The sequence below is a fragment of the Heloderma suspectum genome, chromosome 6, assembly GCF_057233095.1.
Source record: "Heloderma suspectum isolate Gila_16-S chromosome 6, 16-S_ref, whole genome shotgun sequence".
Lineage (NCBI taxonomy): Eukaryota > Metazoa > Chordata > Lepidosauria > Squamata > Helodermatidae > Heloderma > Heloderma suspectum.
This window is the reverse complement of record NC_139463.1, coordinates 26,188,937-26,211,148: the sequence shown is the minus strand read 5'-3', so window position 1 is coordinate 26,211,148 and position 22,212 is coordinate 26,188,937. Positions and strand designations below refer to the sequence as shown.

General features: G+C 45.1%; 1 protein-coding gene across 4 annotated transcripts in view; it reads left to right on the top strand.

Moving 5' to 3' along the window:
* The window catches only part of CAMK2B (calcium/calmodulin dependent protein kinase II beta), a 231,134-nt gene that overhangs the window by 112,028 nt on the left and 96,894 nt on the right, over window positions 1-22,212 (top strand). For 3 of the 4 annotated variants that reach the window (XM_084803857.1, XM_084803856.1, XM_084803858.1), the window contains exons 4-5: window positions 9,197-9,251; window positions 13,006-13,071. In XM_084803857.1, coding sequence (XP_084659983.1) covers window positions 9,197-9,251; window positions 13,006-13,071 — 121 coding nt within the window. Of the gene's footprint in view, window positions 1-9,196; window positions 9,252-13,005; window positions 13,072-21,971; window positions 22,045-22,212 lie in introns of all 4 variants that reach the window. The other variant, XM_084803855.1, reaches the window with a different exon arrangement.

Genomic DNA, 22,212 nt, shown 5'->3' with positions numbered 1-22,212 from the left:
GGAGGAGTCAAATTTCCTGATGTTACAGCAGGGGCAAGGTGGTGCAAATATGAAAGATTTCTCTGATTTGCCACATGTGTAAATGGCTACTCTTCGGTGGACATTCCTGAGCATGCTCATGACTGTAATTTCCTGACAGGGCTTATAGTTTTCTATCCCTTATGACTTCAATCTGTCTCTAGTAAGCCCCTCTACCACTAGTCCCCCCCCCCATCTCTTCACAGGGGGAATTTTGCCTGGGGAAGGGAAGGAGAACTGGCATGGGGGTCTGTCTGGCTGCGGTGAACTCCTTTTATGAGCCAGGCCTGAATTCAGAGATGTTTGGGCCAAGCACATAATGGGGTGTAGATTTCTGAAATGGAGTTCTGATTCAAGTTCACTGCCATCAGTACATTAGGTCTGATTCAAATGTACTTAACTGAGGTGATGATGTCCTCCTGCAGAGACTACTGCATCGGGGGATGGGGTGGGGTGAAAGTGTCAACATGAAAATCAGACCTGATCTCATCTCACACCTCACACAGGAGACTACTTTTCGAAACCTGTTTGACATGGTACATTTTTCACTGCAGCTTGGTTATTATGTGGGGAAGCTTCAACCAAACAATGTGTGCTATTTACCTCCTCAGTTAAGTACATTTGACATGAACCCAGGGAGGTGCATGGCATTATCTTCTTGACTTAGGCAGACTTGTGAGAAGGCTAGAGAAGTCTTGCTTTAACCTCTTCAGTGAATATTTGCCTTGAGGCTTACAAATGGAGAGCTATACCACTTGGGACCATTCTGATGCCTTATCAGTAGCTTGTAACAGATATCATACACATGCACAAGTCTGTTAGTGTTGAACTAGGCATGACAGTGCAGATCAGCCCCAACAAGGGATTTTTTCTTTTTTTATTATTACATTTATATCACACCTTTTTCCTGTTGCAAAGAACCAAAGGCAAGTTACATGGTTCTCCTCCTCTCCATTTTATGGTCACCACAACCCTGTGATGTAGGTTAGTGATTGGTCCAAAATCACCCAGTGAGCTTCATGGCCGAATGGGAAGTAGAACCTGGGTCTCCCAAGTCCCACTCCAATACTCTAACCACTGTACCACATTGGCTCTGATGGGGATTTAAAGAGCAAAAGGAGTACATGGGTAATGGGTACTGAACTCTTCGTTCACCCACTACCTCCTTCCTCACAGCCCCTTTCCTGAAGGGCATTTCCCCCCAACTTCTGATATCTGAGCTTGGCTTAGTTAAAAGTAACATTAGATCCAGATTACAGGGAGATAAACTCTGGGCGGGGTGTGTGTGTGTGTGTTTTCAGCATCCCTCATTCATAAGCCTCTTTTTCCCCTTAAAGCAAGCCCATTAGCTACCATTTTATCAGTAATTGGGTTAGACCAGCTGCATTTAAGGAGGCAAGTCTAGCCCCATTCAGGTGTTCCGTACCTGAATAAAGCAAGCATGTGATGAGAGGTAGTGCTCTAGCCTCACCCCTCTCCTTCATCGCATCTGTCACCCTCTACTCATGGGGAGTGACTGTCTGTCCATGGAGGCGCTCCACACAAACCAGAACACTGGAAAACCAATGTTACGGCTCATGTGGAGAACCTCCACCAATAGAAGAGGCTCTCCTCTTCAGACAGTAGCCCTCCATGAGTAAAGGGCAATGGATGCAGTGAAGAAGAAGGGCAAGGCTGGAGCACTCCCTCTTGATGTGTGTTTGCCCTATTCAGTTACAGAACTCTTGAATAGGGCTCCTGACACAATCACATCTGGGTCCTCAATTGAAGCATGTACACCCATAACTTCCTCATGTGTTTCCTGGACATTTGAGGAGAACATGGCTCATTACATCCCGATGGCCTGTTTGGCAGTTGTGTGTAAGAAGCTCTAGGTGTAGAGTTCCTCACATACAAATGTGAATGTGTGGCCAGTAGGTGTGTCACATTGGGAGGCATGGCCAGAAGGTGCTTTCCTGCCTCCTCCTCACTGGTCAGTTTTCAAAACTGGGGAAAGGAAGGTGAAGTAAGAGAAATCGGACTAGACAGGAGCACTTTGGGGAAACTGCCTGGCCAAGTAGGGAAGCCATGTTAACTTTGGTGGATGAAACAGGCAAGATGTATTGCTCTGCATGGACATAAAAATGGAGGAGAAATGTGTAGAGAGTGAGGAAATTGGCTTGGTTTGGACCAGTTGTTGAGTGTACAGGTTAAGCCTGATTCATCTCTGCACTTTACATCTCCATTTTGTTACCTCATATAAAGGACAAATGGGACCTGCAACAAAACATTGCTGTGTGTTCTCTTCAGGGTTCAAGCCAGCCAGTGTTGCTCTTTTCAAGGATACTCCATTTCTGTTCCCCCCCCCCCAACAGTGAGTCAGCATTTTTTCCCTATTGAGCCATTGTGGCATTTGTTTTTTTCCTCTAAAGACTGTTTGTATTTCTTAGAAGCCTTGAGGTTTCCCCAGGCCTGCTGATATCTCCTTCTTGTGAGTGAATAATGGCATTTGGCTAAATAGGATTCCACACTCATAGAATGAGTTTGCTATTAGTATGATATAGGCTACTATAGTACTTCTTTTCTAAATGCTCCATTTCAGAGTTTCTTTGGTTGGTTTGAATCTTAGGCTCACTTGAGTGTTCCATTTCTTGGGTAGCCTCAGGGCATATCTGTACTACAAACATGTTTCCATTTTATACCAGTGTAGCTATCATTGCTTCCTCCAAAGATCCTCAGAATTCTATTTTGCTGAGGGTGCCAAGAATTCTCTGTGAAAGATCTTGAGCCTTTCTCACGGAACTACATTTCCCAGGATTCCATGGGAAGAGGGAGTTACTATGAGATGGAAAACTGTGGCAGTGCTGGCTCCAGGTTTTTGAGGGCCCTTGGGCAACATTACGTCAGTGGGCCCCCTCCCTTAGTGAGCCCACCTTCTCACTGCCATTGCCACCAGCTGCTGTTGCTCCTCATCCTCTCTCTCATCGTTGCTTCCACTTGCTTGGTTGACAGGCAGAGAACCAGTGAGCAAGTAGGCAGTGGCATCTACTGCTCTTCCTTCTCACTATCGCTATTGTCTGGGCCATAGCAAGAGGAAAGCAATGAAGCAGGTTGCAGTGGTGCAGAGGAGGAGGAGCAATTCTAGGGAGCTCTTGTCATTGGGCCTTTCCTGGAGTGTGGGCTCTCGGCAGATGCCCCACCATGCTCACCCTTGATGTTGGCCCTGACGGGGGTGTAGATATGCCTTCAGATGCCTGTTGAAAACTGGCTGTTTATCACAACTATGGTGATTTGGTAGCCTTCCACACTCTCTTGGCCTTGATGAATGCATATGGTGCAGCACTACCAGTGAATCTAGCCCCTGGAAGTGAGGCATCATCCAGCATGGATTTTACCACAAAGCATAAGACCTAGTCATATTTTTGGCAGAAAGTGCATCATAAGAACATAAGAAAAGGCATGCTAGATCAGACCAGGCCCCATCTACATGAGCCTTTTACTCCGGGGCGGCTGCGGGTCGAGGTTCCTTAGGACAGATGACGTAGTCACCGCTTCACAGCCATCAGTGGTTTTCTCCTGGAAAATGCAGATTTCCAAGGAGACATTTTGCTGCGATCTTTTTCATTTGCTGTGGGTTTCCTGCGGTTGCGAGCCGTCTGTCCTTTCCCCAAACCGACTTCACATTTTGCTGTGGGCATGTTGTTGGTGTGCACGGAGTTTGCGTCATTCTGTGACATCCCTTTACTCCCCCTGTCCCTTCGCAGCTGCACAGTTACAGAGGCACAGAGAGGCATTTTCATTTATTTAATCACACTTTCGCACATTTTTGCAGCTTCATATCTTCGGAATGGTTGCTTTTGGACTGAGTGCCCAAGGGTCAGGGGGGTCTTGGGGGAGGACCAACTTCGCTCTGGCCACCATTTTGGAGTGATGGGTAGGCACGTACCACTCACATGAAACATCGCGAGAGTCTCAGGCTGGGGAATCGACAAACAGATGGTGTGGAAATGAGGGGACACAACACCCTCTTTTTACCTAATGAGGGATGGAAAGACACAACAGAACCCATAAAATACAAAACAGCCACTACAGTGTCGCACCCCCACGCTCACGGGACTGCACAGCTGTACATTAAAATATAATGGCCAATAAAAAGGGCACAGCAGAGTCTGTCAGGGAAGCGCGCAGTAAATCACGAGTGTATCACAGCAGAAGCTAATTCAAAGCTGCAATGCTGTGCCGTTGCGATGGGGTGGGGGGTGAAAGCGGTGCCATGTAGATAGGGCCCAGGGGTCCATCTAGCCCAGAATTCTGTTCACAGCTGTTGAGCAGGAACCCACAAGCAGGGCATGAGTGCAACAGCACTCTCTCACCCATGTTCCCCAGCAACTGGTGTACATAGGCTCACTGCCTCTGGTCCCAGAGGTAGCACATAGCCATCAAGACTAGAATCATAGAATCATAGAATAGTAGGGTTGGAAGGGCCATCGAGTCCAACCCTGCTCAATGCAGGAATCCAAGTCAGAGCATCCCTGACAGATGGCTGTCCCGCCTCATCTTGAATGCCTCCAGTGTGGGAGAGTCCACCACCTCCCTAGGGAATTGGCTCCATTGTCGTATTGCTGTAAGCGTCAGGAAGTTTTTCCTGATGTTCAGCCAGAATCTGGCTTCCTGTAACTTGAGCCCATTATTCCGTGTCCTGCATTCTGGGATGATTGAGAAGAGATCCAGGCCTTCTTCTCTGTGACAACCTTTCAAGTACTTGAAGAGCACAATCATATTTCCCCTCAGTCTTCTCTTCTCAAGGCTAAACATGCCCAGTTCTTTCAGTCTCTCTTCAGAGGGCTTTGTTTCCAGTCCCCTGATCATCTTTGTTGCCCTCCTTTGAACCCTCTCCAACTTGTCTGCATCCTTCTTAAAGTGTGGTGCCCAGAACTGGACACAGTACTCCAGATGAGGCCTAACCAGTGCTGAGTAGAGGGGAACTAGTACTTACCGGGATTTGGAGCTATGCTTCTATTAATGCAGCCCAAAAGAGCATTTGCCTTTTTTGCAGCCACATCACATTGTTGGCTCATATTCAGCTTGTGATCGACAACAATTCCAAGATCCTTCTCGCTTGTAGTGTGGTTAAGCCAAGTATCCCCCATCTTGTAACTGTGCATTTGGTTTCTTTTTCCTAGGTGCAGAACTTGGCATTTATCCCTATGAAATGTCATTCTGTTGTTTTCAGTCCAGCGCTCCAGTCTATCAAGATCACTTAGAATTTTGTTTCTGTCTTCCAAGGTATTAGCTATTCCACCCAATTTTGTGTCATCTGCACAATAGCTAGTAGCTATTGATAGCCTTATAAACATCTTGTTTGTAAGCACTGGCCCTGTATTTATGTTTCTTGTTAGATGTTTTCTTATCATCTAAGAACTTTTGAAGCCATAATAATTCATGTGTAAATATGTTTTCCTGCTCCCCTCTATTTAATTAACCTTGTTCTGGAGAGGAATAACAGACCCGGTTTGCATGACTTGCCAGGCCCAGCTCACCATGAGGTATATACGTCATGGTGAGCTAGGCACCAATTTGAATATGCAACCTCCAATCAGGGGTTGCCATGTCATATGAACCCAGTGATCGGGGGTTATGTGAGGGTTAAACAGCCCCCTACAACAAGTTGAGGGTATGTGAAGGTTGTTTAACCCTCATATAACCTTGATGGCTGGGTTCTGACAACACAGCAACATGCTGATCAGGTGTTGCATATTCAAAATGGTGGCCTGCACACACTGTGGCTCATTGGGGGTCAAATAACCTACAGTGGGCTATCGTGTTGTGTGAACTGGTCCATAATTTCTTACAACTTAGAAAAAAAACCAAATCTCAAAGGTACCTGAATATTTTCCCTCAAGGAAAGCTGGCTCTTCTGACACATTTTCTCATACCAGCTCCATTTTGCAGCCAAATTAAATCTTTAAGACACCGCACTATGAAAAAGAAATAGGGAATAGGGATGGAGGAGAAATTTATTCAGTTCATATTTTCATGCAAACTTACCTAATTTCGCATTGTCAAACCTATATGGGAACCAAAATTCAGATATTTTTCAAAATCTGGATTTCTCTGAATTTTATGATGGAGTTCTCCAATCAAAAAGTGCATACAAAATTGCATATATTAAGGGGAAGTGTACATGAAATGAAAATCAGTGAAAAACATTTAAAATATATTACATTTGGGAAGATTGCTTTCAAAAAGCATATATCAGGCAAAATTGCATGGAAAAATGTGTATTAGAAGAAATGTCCACAACAATGTGTACAAATTTTCACAAAAATTTAAAAAAATACACTTCAAACTGATGTGGATATGGAACAAACCAAACTTAAGACTAGAAAAACAAGAAACTGGGAGAAACCAAAACAGACGGATTTGTCCACCTGTAGGCCAAGTGCTGAATGGTTTTTGGGACTCCACATCTCTCTAACTTACATGTCCAGGGCTGATCTTCTAGGGAGCAGAGAATGCAGTATATCCATGCCCATGTTTCTAGAGAAGCCGTGAGATACCCCTAATAATGCTGGAGGTCTCCCAGTGCCATTATATTTACACCAGTTCTCCTGCTGCAGAAACCCCAGGCAAGATGTACCTCTGGTCCTCTGGTCTTTTGGGAGGAAAAGAGACACATTACTAGAGACTAAAAGAGAGAGCCCTGGATCACTGATGATAAGCTGTATGCTTTGAGAGAGGGCCTATTGTAATGTGGAAGTATTTCTTCATAAAGCCGTTTTCAGATATTAGCAAGTAGGTCCCTGCAACCTTTTGAAGATGTCTGTTCTTGCATCTAGAGCAAAATTTATTTTCTCTCTGAAAGGAGAAAATAATAACAATGAGTCATGATCTACATGTCAGAGCCAGTGTGGTATAGTGGTTAGACTCAGGGAAGCCAGCGGGAAAGGGGTTAGGGAGAACAGCAGGAAGGCAGTGTGGGCTGGGGAAGCCACTTGGAAGCAACTGGGGTGGTGGTGGTGAAAGACATGTGCTTGTTATGTCTGCATGTGTGAGGAAGGGGCGGGTTGGAGGGGAGGATTTTGGAAGGATCCTGAAGAAGAGTGGGGTTTTCTGTACTTCCAGTGAGGAGGAGAAGGGAAGGGCATGTGTGCATACATATATCGATGTAGGATGGAAACGTGTGTGTGTGTGTGTGTGTGTGTGAGAGAGAGAGAGAGAGAGAGAGAGAGTCAGTCTATAGGTGATAACCCAGAGTGAGAGAGAAAAAGACAGCAGTGAATGGGTTGGCTGGCAGAGGGTGGGGGAGAGAAAAAGAGTTTGCCTTCTGTGAAATAGGTTTCTGTTAGTGCTGAAAACTGGGTTCAAATGAGTTGTTTAGTGTCTTGGGACCCCACCTCTTCCTTGTACTCAGCCTTTTGGGCAGGTTATTTGTCATTTGCAACTCGCCAAGCTTTCCATGGCAGCTGTTTTGAGGTGGTTCCCAGGACAGTTTCTCAAATTGCCAAATGTGCTCATGGGTACAAAAAGGTTGCCTACCTTTCTGCTAGTCTCTCTTAAAAATATGCCACTTTGGAAGGGTACTAAAGATGACTGTAAAATGGTATGGCCGTTTATAAGATTTGTAGGTATGGGGTAGTCTAAAATCCCTTCTTGTCTTTGATCCTGAAGCCATCTATTTGGTCAGAACAGAGCAGCTGCAAAACACCATTTGGAGCACCTTACCACTGCATCTGTACTCCGCATATAAGTTGCTGCTGAGCTTTCTGAGTCAGATTTGTACTATATTTCCAACTGAATAAAAGTTACAAGCTTGAGAAGTACAGCCCAAGTACTTAGAACTGTGCCAAAGCCATCACATTTAGTTCTACTACTTAATCTGCAAGCTTGTTTTTAAGCTAGGCCCTGAAAAAATGGGATGCTATCTGTGTGTTTTTTAAGTTAGATGTAATTTTTACCTGTATGGGCTGCTAGAAATTACTTTTCTTGATGTGTAATATTTATAGGAAGCTTCCGTACTATATTCTGCAGAAGGAGTTGCTGAGCTTATGATGGATTTGTTTGTAGAACCATAGGAATAGAAACTCATGTTCTACTTTATCGCAGTCAAGTGCTTAAGTACTATGGGAGATTTCTGGATCTTATACACTGCTAAAAAGTTCAAACTTATTCAAAGAAGAATGTGACATAGACATTATGTCTTAAAAAAACAGCTGATGCAAATGAAATGGCATTATAATACTGTTAAAATATGCATGAAAAATATTTTAAGTTTCTTTCATCACAGGCTATTAAACACTTGTCTACTCTAGGAAAAAACACTGCAATTTTCTAAAACTTTTTAATGTGTCTGAGTACAGAAGATTTGAGACTCCAGTTGTCAATTTAAGTTTTCGCTATAACCTCGAGCAGTTTTTTGTTGCTTTGTTGAAAACGGTAGGAGTTCATAACTCAGACCTGTAACTGAGTGGAGGACTATGTGTGAGTGTTTTTTTTTTTTTTTTTAAGGAGTTTGACTCTCATGGACTACTAGTGATTATTAATAGTAGCACTAAAATGGATCCTCCACGTTCAGGGACAGTGAATTCCAGATGCTGGATACAAACAACAGACTTTGCTCAGGAGCTCCGTAGTGGCATCTTGGCGGCTACTGCTGGAAATAGAATGCCGGACTGGATGGGAATGCAGTCTAATACAGGAAGCCTAGTCTTATCTTCTTAATTTATAACCTAATTCCACCCCCCAGCTGGTTTATAGGAATTTGGCTCAGGAAGGGGTTAGAGACAGACAACCACCTACCGTTGATTGGAAAGTGCATTAGAGATCCATGTCCCTGCAAATGGTAGGGCAAGGCAGTGGGATAAAAGAAGTGAGTGGTAAGAAGACAATATATTTGGGATTGGGGGCAGAGTTAGTTTGTTAGTAAAGGAGGAGGTTCCCGTCAAAGAGATCTAAAATCTGTTCCAGCATATTCTTGCAAATACGTTGCCAGTAGTTCAAACCTAGGATCCCATGAACAGTGTCTTTTCACATTGCTGCCTTGCTTCCGTACGTGGAGGTTATGCCCATGAGATCTTACATACTTTGTAATGCACGAGGCAGGGGAGGAGAAGGAAGATGCTGCAGGTTACTGATGTATGAGCCCAAGTGTTAGGAAATACCTTGCCCAATGTAATGTATCCTTTGTGTTCCTTTGCAGTTCGCCTCCATGATAGCATATCTGAGGAAGGCTTCCACTACCTCGTCTTTGATCTGTAAGTAGGAAATCAGTCTTGATTGTATCACTAGATGCTCCAGATTCTTGCACTTGATGCTGTTGCCCAATAGGTCAGCCAAACTCCTTCTGAAATTAACCTGGAATGCCCCTGCTTTAAAATAATGTTACCATGTGCTTCCCTAGCAGAGCATCATAGCTACCATGGCTCTTCTTAGTGGCATACTCTTTAAAGCGTTCCCCTCTCCCTTTTGAGTAAAATGTTGGGTGCTGCTGGGGGAGATGAGCAGACTGTGGCATCCTCATGGATGTGGGTGGACAAAGGTTGCAGCTGCAGCTATTCCGTTAGCATGAAGAGGTGGGTGGGGAGGTGGGGGGAAGAATGATATAAGAATGATGTTGGTGGTGGTGACTCAGTGCTCCTGTCACACTATGCCCAGTCAAGCTAAACAATTGTTTAGACAGAGACATTCCTTCCATGAGCCACAGAATAAGATTTAAGTCCGCCATTGGCTCCAGGGCTCCAGACAGTGGTATTGGCTTGTCCCTCTCCCCTTTCCTTTTGTTGGGATGGCTGTAGGCCATGTCCTGTGCTGACTGCCTTTGCAAAGTGTCTGGGGGCTTGCAGAGACATTGTGTGCTTTGCTCGGCTGCCTCTCACTTCATTCCAGATATAGAAGCCGGTGATCTCATCTCTCCTCCTCTCTGACAGCTCCAGTTAAGCAGTAAGCTATATTTAGCTCTCCTCTGAGTCAGTGCAGCTCCTGGTTCTCGTTTGCTGGAGTCACACAGACCTTGGCATGTCCCTGGCCTGCAGCGGGAGGACTGAAAGCAAAATGCAGGTTTTGCCCCCAGGCCACGTGGCAAAAGATGCCTCTGGGACCTGGCTGTGGATTGGGCTAGTTGCTATGGCTTTGCACCTGCTTTCTGTGACATCGGAAGCTTGCGAGATTAAATCTTGATTCCTTCAATATCCGGCAGTTCCTGGTACATGCAGGATAAAGCTGGAGGCAGGCTCTGACCATTCACGGAGGGTGTTTGGAAAGTTGGAAGGTGCTGGTTCCATATTATTCAAGTCTGTCTGTCTGTCTGTCTGTCTGTCTTTCTTGCATTGCTCCATTCTTTTATCAGAGACTCGGTGGTGGCGATGGCAGTAGGGGGACCTAAATCCTACACTTGATTCCCTGTTATAACCTCCACTGATATTCACTCTGTTGCTTCACAACCTCTGCATATCATTTTTAGAATTCAAGCACACTCACTGGGGAGTAAATCCCACTGCACTCACTGTGACTTGTGTTTGAGTAAATATACTTAGAATTGCACTGTCAGACTTTTACACAGCACAGTGGTGTAATAATGGCCATGTCACCTGCAGGGTTAGTGCTGACCTTAGCATACCATGACCTGTACACCAGCACATGTGGATTGTGGGGGAAGGATGCATACTGAATGCCCATGTACCCTCATTCTAAAATCGCTGTCTGAACACTGCTTCGGATATCTGCCTTCTGCTTTACTCCTGTCTTGCCCTGTCTATGTTATAAAGCAGGCATGTTGAACCTCTTTCAGCCTGAGGGTTTCAGAGAAGCTCTTGGGGGCTGCATTACAGTGGTGGTAGGGGGCCAAAGTAGAGCCAACACCAAATGGGGCAGGGCCAACATACCAGAAATACCAGCTTAAAGCTCTTATTGCCAATAACTACGCCTTAGGAAAGGCAGTGCAACCTTTTTTGAAAGGGGCGGGGGGAAATGCGCAAAAGCTGGGAAACTACCAAATGATTGGTGGGAGAAAGGGGATGGGGCCAGGGGAAGGATGTGTGGCAATTTGGGGATCCCCAAAGGTCTGGATTGGGATCCCAAGCAGGCTAGACTTGGCCTGTGGGCCTGAAGTTCAACACTGCTGTTGTAAAGTCAGTCTCAATAATGAATGGGTTTGCATGATCATTTTTCTTATAGTGAAATCCACATGGGAATGTGTTGTGGGAGAATCCATAGCTAAAATGCTGTAGCTGTCAGTTGCTTCCATAGCTAGTTTCCCTTGCTGAGAATGAAGTATATTTTTCCGCTGCCTGCTTTGCTTTGCTTGCTAGCCATTCCTCATGTTAAGGACCCTCCTGAATGTTGAGTGCATTTGAACTGATATCCATCACTAGGTCTCTCAAGCTTGCTCTTCTAAAGCCAGCTGAAATATCTGAGAAGTGCAGATGTTCAGCATATCTCGCTATTAATCTCGTGTAGCCTTCCATCTTGTTGGACAGCTTCTCAAATTATCATTTCTGTCACAGGGCTCTTCCTACTAGTTGTCCCTGTGACAAAGTCATAAGACTGGAAAGGTTTATATGCTTATGATAAATCCACATATATGCAGAGCTGTCCCTCGATTCTCTTCCTTCCAAATAGAAAGCCTTCCCATATTACGATTTTAGTCTCAAGAGTGGCTTTTCAGAGCCTTCCCCTGACTTAAAATCAAAATGTGGGGCACATCCCTACACTTCCTTCCATTAGGATTTGTGCTGTCAAATTTGAAGTTAACCTTAGAAAAGAAAATCTAAAAGAAACTGAGAGGACAAAATATTGAATTATCTTGGGAATTCTGCAGATATTTGTGGTGCAGGGAAGAGGGAAATGGAAAGAGGTGACTGTTAAGGAAGCCGTAACAAAATTTCCTTTGCAAATCCATGGAGTTCTTTTGGCTGTCATACAGGAGGCCATGCGAGCTCTTCATAGTCAGGCAACTGGCAGCATGGAGGGAAGAAGCGGGTTGCAGGCGTTACAGCTGCAGCCTTGTGTGGGTGGGAGAAAGAACAAGATTTAGAGCTGCAGTGACAGCATGGAAAAGAAACAGCGCACAGCTTAGGGAGGTACTCAAAGTAAATTGCTCCATGCTTTGGACATCGTGCCCAATCAGCAGCATCCACATCGTCTTGCGTGATTGGGAGTACATTACCCAGTGTTTAATGGCTAGCATAAAAGGAGCCAGGGTTGGTGCTTCTTCAAACACCTTCCCCTAATCCTACATCTGACAACCAGCGATCTGTGTAATCAGGTTGGTGACGAGGTCCTGCCACAACTGTCCCTTGTTCTCTTTTGGCACCCTTCCTTGCTTCTACCAAAATGTTCTCAGCTCTGCCAACATTGCCTATTTTTCTCTGTGTCTTAAAATGGCAGACCATGCAAATGGTCATATCTGAGAAGAGCAGGCCATTCAGGTCTTTGCTGTGGATGAGCATCAGTGCCAGTTCCAGGGTTTGAAAAACTCTTGGGCCAAGGCCCTCAGTGAGCCCACCACTTTCTTGCCACTGCCTCCACTGCCCATTTGCTTACCCTCTCCCTCTGGGCGCAATCTGCTTACCCTCTCCCTCTGGGCGCAATCTGCACAATCACTCAGAGGGTGAGCGCAAGGCAAGTGGAGGATGCTGCTCCATGTTCTCACTCTTGCCACTGTTTGCCTATTCACCTGCCCTCTCTGAGCATGCAGTGACAACAAGCAGAGGAGCAGCAGGGCCTGGAAACTCTAGGGATCACCAGCATACCTCGGCAGGTGCCCAACAATGCCAGCCCCTGACATCAGCTCTGATGAGCATCTTCCTAGCAAAACAGAAGTGCTTCATTCCAAGCATTCCTCTTTTTTCTTTTGGTCATGCATCAGGCCATTTAGAAAATGGGATGTAGAGTTTGCAGCAAGCTCTTCTGGTTTTTCAGGAACAGCTGGGCTGCAGCAGCTCATCCTCAAGAGGGCAGTGTGGGTAGATTTCACATGTCGGTTGAACTCTGGCCTGTGTTGTGTTGCAGGGTCACGGGCGGTGAGCTCTTTGAAGACATCGTTGCCAGAGAATACTACAGTGAAGCCGATGCAAGGTGAGTGGTAACTCCACCTCCATCTGTCTCTCTCCATCCTTCTTCCTTCCCCACCCCCACCCCTTCTTTCTGTTCCCTGATCCCATGCCAGCTTGTACCTGTGCAACATTAACCCATCCATGTCCGGGGGCAAAGGGTTGGACTCAAAAGGTATCACAAGGCTACCTCAAAATTCGTAAGCCCTTTGGCACCAGCGGTTGCCATGATGCGCCCCATTGCCACATGCAGTTCCAGAGTCCCCCTCCGTGGCTACTCCATCTGATTATCAGATTGCAGCAGAGGATGGGGCTTCTGTACCTTTCACAGCTGTGCAGAAGAAGATGGGATGTTGGCAGATAACTCTTGCAGCATTGTGGTGCAGCAGGATGATAAGAGATGCGCCCGTCCCAATTGCCTCCTTATGCCAAGGTGCAAGAGCTCTCTCCTTATTGCATCTGATTATCTTAAGAGAATCCCTTTCAAAATGGACTTCTAACCAAGACAGGGCACCACAGCTCCTTTAGGCTAAAGACAGAGTGGCAGGCAGGAGAGATTTGACTCAAGAGCTGGCTGGCTGAAGTGTGTTTTCTACATCACTTGACTTGAGGTTTGAGTACCTTGAGATCCAAAGGGACATAGCACTTACAGGATACAGAACGAAGGAGGCCAAGGTCAGTGCTTTCATTCTTCAGCTCTTTAACCCTGATTCATTTTCAAATAGATTTCAGTTTACCTAAACTAGGTTAGATGAACAATCATGTGGATGCTTTCCAGTCTAGCTGGGCTAGTTGGGGATAAGGCGGGTGGGGCGTGAGGGTGGACTGGAAAATCAATTTAAGAAACAAAGATTGGACAGAGTACAGTTGCTCAGTATTAGCCCTTGCTGGCTAAGATGTGGATAGTTGGTGAAAAGTCCAGAGCTGCAAGAGTAACAAGGTTAAAGAGCAGCATCATTGTGTGTATTTCAGAAGAATCCAAGACTGGAATACAGTCGCAGGTGTAGTCCGAAGCATATCAACAATGAGTGGAAGGGACCCACCATTTCAATGGTGCAAAGGAGTAAGGACTGTGGGTTGGGATTGAGAAGATATTGGCAAAACGTGGGCACAGAGCTAGGACTGTCATAGCAAGAGGCTGCTGGTGAGGGCACAACTTCATCAGTCAAGAAATGTGCTTGTGGGCTGCCTTTTGTGCTAAAGAAGCAGTTGCCCATGGCTGCTTTCCACACTGCTCTGGTGGTGCCTTAGGAATGGAGAAACTATATGAGACAGGTGAAATCATGTGGGAAGAGCCATGCCATCATCAGAGGACATAGTAGGTATGTTCTTGGTGATTCTTCCCACATGATTCCACCTCTCCTACGTAGTTTCTCCATTCCTGCAGTACTGGAGCAGTGTGGGAAATAGCCATGGGAGAGCAACAGTCACTCCACTCCTGTATCTCAAACCTCAGCCCTGTGGTTTTTAGATTGTATGCTCCTTGGGGCAGGGCCCTGGTCTTTTTGTGTCCAGTGACGCACCATGCATGTTGGTGGTGCTATGCAGATAATAAGTAACAATGAAAAGACCATTATGTTGTGTTTGAGCATCTCTGACCCTGGTAACAGGGATCCCCTAACTGAAACCACCAGCTCTCCTCCCCACTGTGTGTGGCTCTGTACTTTTTCACTGGAGCAGACCACAGATTCCTTCCCATAAAGGCGGACCTAGTTGATAGGAAACCCTTTTATTCACTATAGATCTCCCCGAGAGTAATGGCACAGAAAAGATGGATGGCTCTGTTGTCCCTCCACTGAATACACTGGAGCTGTACATGGAGAAAGGAGAAACTGGTAGTTACAGTTGTGTGACCACAAAGCGGTTGCCATACCAAGAGTTGCTCAAACATACAGAGCCTGTAAACATGGCCCAACTGAAATTTGCAAAGCCATATGGCACAATGCTATGGGAGAACAAATAAATTTGCCCATCAGCACAGTAGGGGAGTGCTGCAACATGCCCAAGCCAAGGTATTTTCTGTTTCTCTTGAGGAGGGATGTAGATGTTGACCCCACAGTATTTGTTCCCAATGGTTAGGCTCAGGTAGCTTTGAGCCATCAAGACAGGCCAGGCACAGCTAGTGGCAATAAATACCCCCACATAACTGTATTAGGAATAGAAGGACATGACATATTCAGGGAATTAATAAAATTACATAATCCACTTCTAAAAGCTTCTCACGTGAGCCAGTGTGTAGACATGGGAGAAATGTCCAGTTGTGGCGGGCTGTGCAGGCTTGTGAAAAGGAGAGACTTAGTCCAAAGAGTCAGGGCATAAAGAAAGGAAGGGTTTTGAGGTGAGGGGTGCTGCTGTAGGGGGCAGGCCATGATGCTCTGACTCAAAGACATTTTGTCAATGGGGCTATTTCTCCCTAGATAATTTCATGAATGCACTGCAGGAGAGACTGATGAACTTTCTGTGGTAGTTATTGAACAAAGAGCAGAGCTAGGAGTTGTAATAGTTTGAGTCTTTTCTCAATAACTACAATTATTAATTATGTGGACTATGGGCTGAAGGTGGCCTGGGATAGTTTTTGCATTGGCTTCTTGAGTTCGTGTTTATGTTTGCTTCCAGTCCCGTTTTGCCCCACTGACGTACCTTACCTTCTTGTGTTGGACCTACAAAATGTTGCTTTGGCTTCCTACTATTTACTGTAATCTTCCATCTCTTCCTTATCCTTGAGGTTCAGTTGGATGTTGGTCACCTGGGCAATCTTCGTGTGCTTTGGGACAGACCCTACCCAGAGGAGTAGAGAGACCTTGTATGCCTCTTAGGTTCAGATGGGCTCCCTGTGAATCAGCTCATTTGGTCTGTCACTACTGATTTAATATTTCAAGCCCTTTGGATACTCAGCTCCATCTGGTTGGCATAACAGGATCTTTTGCCTGGTGCCTGGCTCTCTTTGTGGGATATAGGACCAATTTCCATCTGGGGTGCCAGCCTGCGCACTGCCATGGAGACACAGGTTCACATTCCTTTTCTTGTGCAGCTTCATTGATATCCCTTTGCTGAGGATGGGGGTGGTGGGGGAGCAAGCAAAATGGTACTGTCATCAAAGAAAACTCTGCCCTCCCTAAGACCTAGTACTAATGGGGTGAGGGAGCAAGAGAAAGTCAGGTTTAGGACATCAGTGGCCAGGCCCAATGGAATCTGGATTCAGATATGTAATTGTGAGAAGAGTCTTCCTCAGTTGGGCACCCTTGAGGTATTTTGGATTACAACTCCCATCAAGCACAGCCAGCCTGCCAATGGTCATGGAGGATGGGAGTTGTAGTCCAAACCATTTGGAGGCAACAGGTGGAAAGTTGGGATTAGAGGATTTCATCAGAATAGATCAGAGAGGTTGGCCTACCACTTGCCTGTGTTGTGTCTTTTCTCCTTCCCCACATTTAAAATGGATTCTTGCAACAGAGGCCCCAGTGTTGGCATCTGTCAGCAAATCTTCCCCCATTGTAGCTGCAACTTTCAAGCTCACTACAGAAGATACCTAAAGCAAGTAGCAGAACCAAAGACCCAAGATCAGCAGCAGTATATGTGGTGAAAGATGCAGCCCCCAATGCAATTGTGGTAAAGTGGTTAGAGTGTTGGACTTAGCCTGGGAGACCTAGGTTTAAATCCTCATTCAGCCATGAAGCTCACTGTGTAATTTGGCCCAGTCACAGTCTCTCAACCTGAGCAGTCTCATAGGGTTGTCATGAGGATATAATTGGGATAACCCTAAATAAACCCGCCACCTCCTCACCAGTGTCACCATTGCCCATTTGTTTTCCCTCTTCCTCTGGGCCCAGTCTACACAACTGACCAGAGAGTGAGCACAAGGCAAGTGGAGGATGCTGGTTGCTGCTCCTACTCCTCACTCTTGCTGTTGCTTGCATGCTTGGAGAGAGGAGGCAACCAGGCAGCGACAGCAAGGAGTAGATGCAACAGAGCCAGGAGGCTTCAGGGGGGGGGGGGGTGGGCCCTGTGCAGGGCTGTGGGTCTCAGCAGCTGACTGACAATCCTGACCTTGGATACCAGCCCTGCCCCTGAGATACAGAAGTTCACCAGTCCCGCTGTAGTGAATTTCATTGTCAAGATTTAGTCCTAGCTGTGTCAACATAGAGCTGGGTTTGCAGGAATTAGCTGGGTTTACAGGGTGAACCAAGAGCTTTAGCCAGTGGTGTCATTCCGCTAGGACAAAGCTTCTGCCACTCTTTGCACAAGTGTCAGATCCAATACTTTGATTTCACTTGTGCAAGCTGTTGTACAAGCTGTTTCACAAGTTGCAAGCTGTTGCATGAGCCATTGCTCAAGCTGTTCTATATATCATTGCTCAAGGTGTTACTCAACTCATTATGACTTCATTAGACTAGTTGTTGCTTGCTAGTTATGCAACCACTAGTGGAACAACGCCGACTCCTGTAATTTTTCCACTAACATAATGTTGGATATAACCACAAAAAGAGAAGCCAGGACCTCTGGGCTGTTGATTCCCATCCTTACTACCAAATGCAAGAGACAGAAGTATTGATCCAAATACTATAAATCCCAGATTATTTCAAGTAATTACTCTTCATCAGGGGAATGTCTTAACAAAACAAAACAAAAAATACATGAGAAATTGTGGTTAACTTCCACACTGGAAATAATTTATTTCTTCAAGCAGATGCACATAAAATGGACAACAAACAATATGTCATATGATATAATGTGCAAAACAAATACCAATAACTTTACAAAGAAAATGTAGCACTTTAAAACAAACCTAAAATATAGGCCTTCAAATTGCACTCCCATATTTGGGGTACTACACTAGAATAATACTAGACTAGAATAATAAACTGCAATCCTGTACACACTTACCTGGGAGTAAGTCCCATTGAACCCAGTGGCACTTACTTCTGAGTAGACCTGCACAGGATTGCGCTGCTAGTTTCAATGTTTCCCATCCCTACCTACCAGATGAAGAGCTTGAAAACATCCAGAAATATCACATGGTACAGCCCTTCCTGGACTGTACCATTTTAGATTGTATTTATCTGTCTAAAATAAAGAGAATAGATATTCATAGATAGAATAAATATTAAATAAAATAGAGGGTTCCACCCTTACAGGCAACCTAGAAATAATTTTAGATAGATGAATTCTAGGTGTAGGGTTACATGTTTGCATGCGCCCATGTCAGAAATGCTCTATTGGGAGAAAGTTGACATTTCAAGATGAAGGCTCTAGCCTAATATTTTTAAGATTAGGAAGTTTTTGACATGGGGTGGAGGTGCAGGAACATTCAAACTTGTAGTTTCCCTTTGCAGTCTGAACGGGTACAGTATGATTGTTCTGAATGTGAAGGTTTGGCTCTTAAACTGTTTCCCGTCAGGCGCGTACTTTGTTCAATCCTCTGGGATTGCCAGAATCCAGTGAAGATTATGGAGTCCATCTTGATTTCCCAGCACCTAGCTGAATTTGCAGAGGCAGAAAATGGTTTCCAGTATATAATCAGATAATAGTTGAAGCAGGTACGAAAGGGGAGGCACAGTACAACATAGCTTCTCTGCAAAGTCAGTTTTCACTTGTCACGCCTTCTTTAACTTAATTCATGTATTTATTTAAGAGATTTCTAACCCCCACTTTTCCACATGAGGTCCTCAAACCAGGTTACAACATTTAAAACAAAACACAATTAAATGAAATATGCAGTTCACACTAAAAATCATTTACAGCCAAAAAAAAAACCTTATTATACATGCAGGGTCCTTCTCTGGCTCCTCAAACTTTTCATTTCTGTAATTCCTGGCCATCTTAAGCTATCCGTAACCACAGGAGGTAACCTCTCTCCTTGCAATGAGGCTGTACTCTGAAATATTAAAACCTTCCCTGGACGAAAGCTGGGTTTTTTCAGAACTGTAAGTTACTTTGAAAGATTGGCTAATATAGCCACTGTAAGTTGTGCTCATCCAAAAGAGTCAAGAGCAGAATCCCTGGTCCTCGTCTTTCCCATCCTGGAGGGGTGTCCAAAGAATCCTGTATTGGGAATCTTGATCCCAGCTCAGAACTGGCTCTTTCAGATCAAGAATGATGCCCAGTTATACACATGGAATCTCAACCTGTGTTTCATGGAATATGGGATCCCCATGTCTCAAATGGATGTGTGGACTCTGAAGACACCCCTGCACAGTTTATAATGCATAGAAAATAGATTTAGGATTGTGCACGTATGTAATCTGCTTATGTGCAGAAGGCCAAATGCAGGTTAATTAGCTCCAAACTTTATTTGGAGTATGTTAACACCAGGCTGTTTTCTCTTTTTTTGCATGATTTGTTCTTGTGAATATTAGAGGCTTGTGCAGTCAAGACCTAATTCTACACTCTGCCCCAATTTAATTTCTGTTGCTGTTTCTTGGTGTGTGTTTTTAAGCTCCAACAATTAAAACTTCTTGAAATAGGTTCTTTAGTGGGGTGTTCCATAGCACTAATAATAATTGTTTGGACAAAAGTTTTTTTAAAACTTTCATCTTTGCTGATGAAACTCCTTTCATCTTTCTTGTTATTCTTAGCCTGTCTCCTCCACCTATACCAGGGCTTCTAAAAAACTGTTGAGAAATTGTGTTTTTAATCTGATTATGTGCACATCCACCAGTTCACCAGTTGTAACAATTGTTTTCAACTGTGTTACCTTTTCCCCCTCTGATTTTGCACCTGTGTGTGTATTTCACAACCCCACAGATACAACCTTTCAAACTCCCCCTTCCCCTTTTTAAGAGTTTGCATACCCCAGCAAAGTTAACAGTGACTTTTTACAAGGACAAACGTCAAGCAATATGCACACTGGGTGCAATACATGGTTGGCACCAGTAAGTGGCAAATACTGAGATCAATGAATGTTGGAAGGGTCCACCAAGCTGAGCCCTGAACTCAGCACAACCCACAATTGCTTGTGAGACCAGCAAGGGAGGGTGGATTAAAGATTGCAGAAGTTACATGAATGGCACAAGCTCTGTGGGGGTGGGCTGTGCTGATGGAGCCAGCCGATGCATTTAAAAAGAATTAAGCCTACTCCCTACCCCTCCTCAAATGTAAAGGCTGGTAACCACAAGAGGGGTGAGATGTATGTTCTGCATGTAAATCTCAGGAAGCATGCTGCAGGGTCAATCAGATACAAAGGATTTCAAAGGAGGTGTGCCAATTGAGGCCAAGTGTCACAGCATTTGCAGTGCTAAATGCTATAAAGTGTGTAAGGATAACGTGTATCTCTAAACAGTTGTAGATGTGCCGTGGATGCATTCTAGGAGTGGAAGACCAGTTGTGACTTCCTAATGTGTGTCCACCGTGTATCCTTGTATCTTTGGAGATTTGAGACTCCCCTTTGCATGTTATGGTGCTTAGTGCTGAAAATGCTAGTATACTTGTAGTATGCATGATTCAGTACCCTGAATCTGTACTGAATGAGAAAAGTTACACTTTTGGCCTAAAGGCTTTTTGTCTATATAAAAACATCAACCTTCGGCATTACTGGCTGTGTCTACTTAGATAAGGCTCAGGACTGGTTCAGTGGAACTAGAGTAGTAGCAGGCACAGAAGTTGCACAAGGGAAGCACAGGACTGGGATGCAGAGGACACTGGCAGCACTAGGACGAGGTTTGCTGAGAGCAGACCCTTGCACTGAGATACTGGTTTGGGGAAATATCTCCAGAGCTGCCTGGTGCCAGAGTCTGGAATAACAAGAACTGTTTTAGAACAGGGTTGAAAGGAGCTGTGAGTAGGAGCCTACTCTTAGGACATCAGGATGGAGTATTGAGACTTTAGGGTCATGTCCATGTGGCAGTAATTTGGGGGATGACGTGAGCTATTCTCAGTTATTTTCACCCCTACAATCCACCTCTGCAGCGTGCTTTCTCTCATTCTAGTTCCCATGCAAAACATAGGACTGCCATGGTCTATGTAGTTTCTACCACTAGCTACCTACAGGGGATATCTTGGGATAAAATACCTGCCTTTACTTGGGGTATTTCCTACACACCTGGTGTAGTACTACATTACATGGCCCTGACCTAAGAGAGCTGTCTGCTAGGGAATTCAAGATGTTAGTGGCTGATGAGGCTTTGGGTTAGACATGCAGTTTGTGAGCAACTGCTGCTCACACAGCTTCCAGCCGTACCCATTGTCATTGTCCTCTTGTTTCCATGTCAGCTTCTTAGACTTCCTTCTTCCCCCATTCACTTACAAGGGGATCTTTTCCCCTCTGCTCTCTTCAAATTGCTATTGAGATGAACAGTGTCCCTGAATACCAGGTCTCTTTTTTGCCTGGTTTACCATTAGTATGGGGTTGTTTACATGCCTTCTGTAGCCCTAAATGTTTTGTTGTGGGAGGGAGGGGGTGGCTCACTTTTGCTCTGCTCCCCCATTCTCAGCCCCAGACTACACACAGTTTCTGGTACCATTAACAGCCATCTGCACACACCTTGTGATAACCCCCTGTGGTCTCTGAGCTTTCACAACATTGTTTCTCTCCTTCTCTTGTCCCCCATATCCACCCTGCCCCCTGTCCCTTTCTGTCTGTCCATCTGTCTGTCCCTGTGGATTTTCCCCCTCCCCTGCTCCTGTTTTCCCTTTTAAATATCTGAATTTTGTTTTCTGCCATGCATATTTTGGTTATTGTCTTATTTCGCCCACCTCCTTCTATAACCTCCCTGTACTTTCTTCTTCTTCTTCTTCTTCTTCTTCTTCTTCTTCTTCTTCTTCTTCTTCTTCTTCTTCTTCTCCTCCTCCTCCTCCTCCTCCTCCTCCTCCTCCTCCTCCTCCTCCTGCGTGTGATTCTCCACTTTCCCCCTCTTGATCCCCGTTGTCTGCCCCCATCCCCGACCTGCCTTCTCTCTTCCCTTCCTCCCTTCCCGTTTTGTTTTGCAGTCACTGTATCCATCAGATATTAGAAAGCGTAACTTACATTCACCACTATGCCATTGTGCACAGGGACTTGAAGGTCAGTATATATATGCCTTTCACCCTCTTAGAATGTTGGGTGGGGAGCGTAGGTGATGCCATAATAGATTGAACCTGGCCAGGTCCGGCACTCCATCCTGCCAGCTTCCTTTTATTTTTGGCTTACAGGGAGGGCAATATTCAGAGTTGGTTTCCTCCCAGTCCGAAC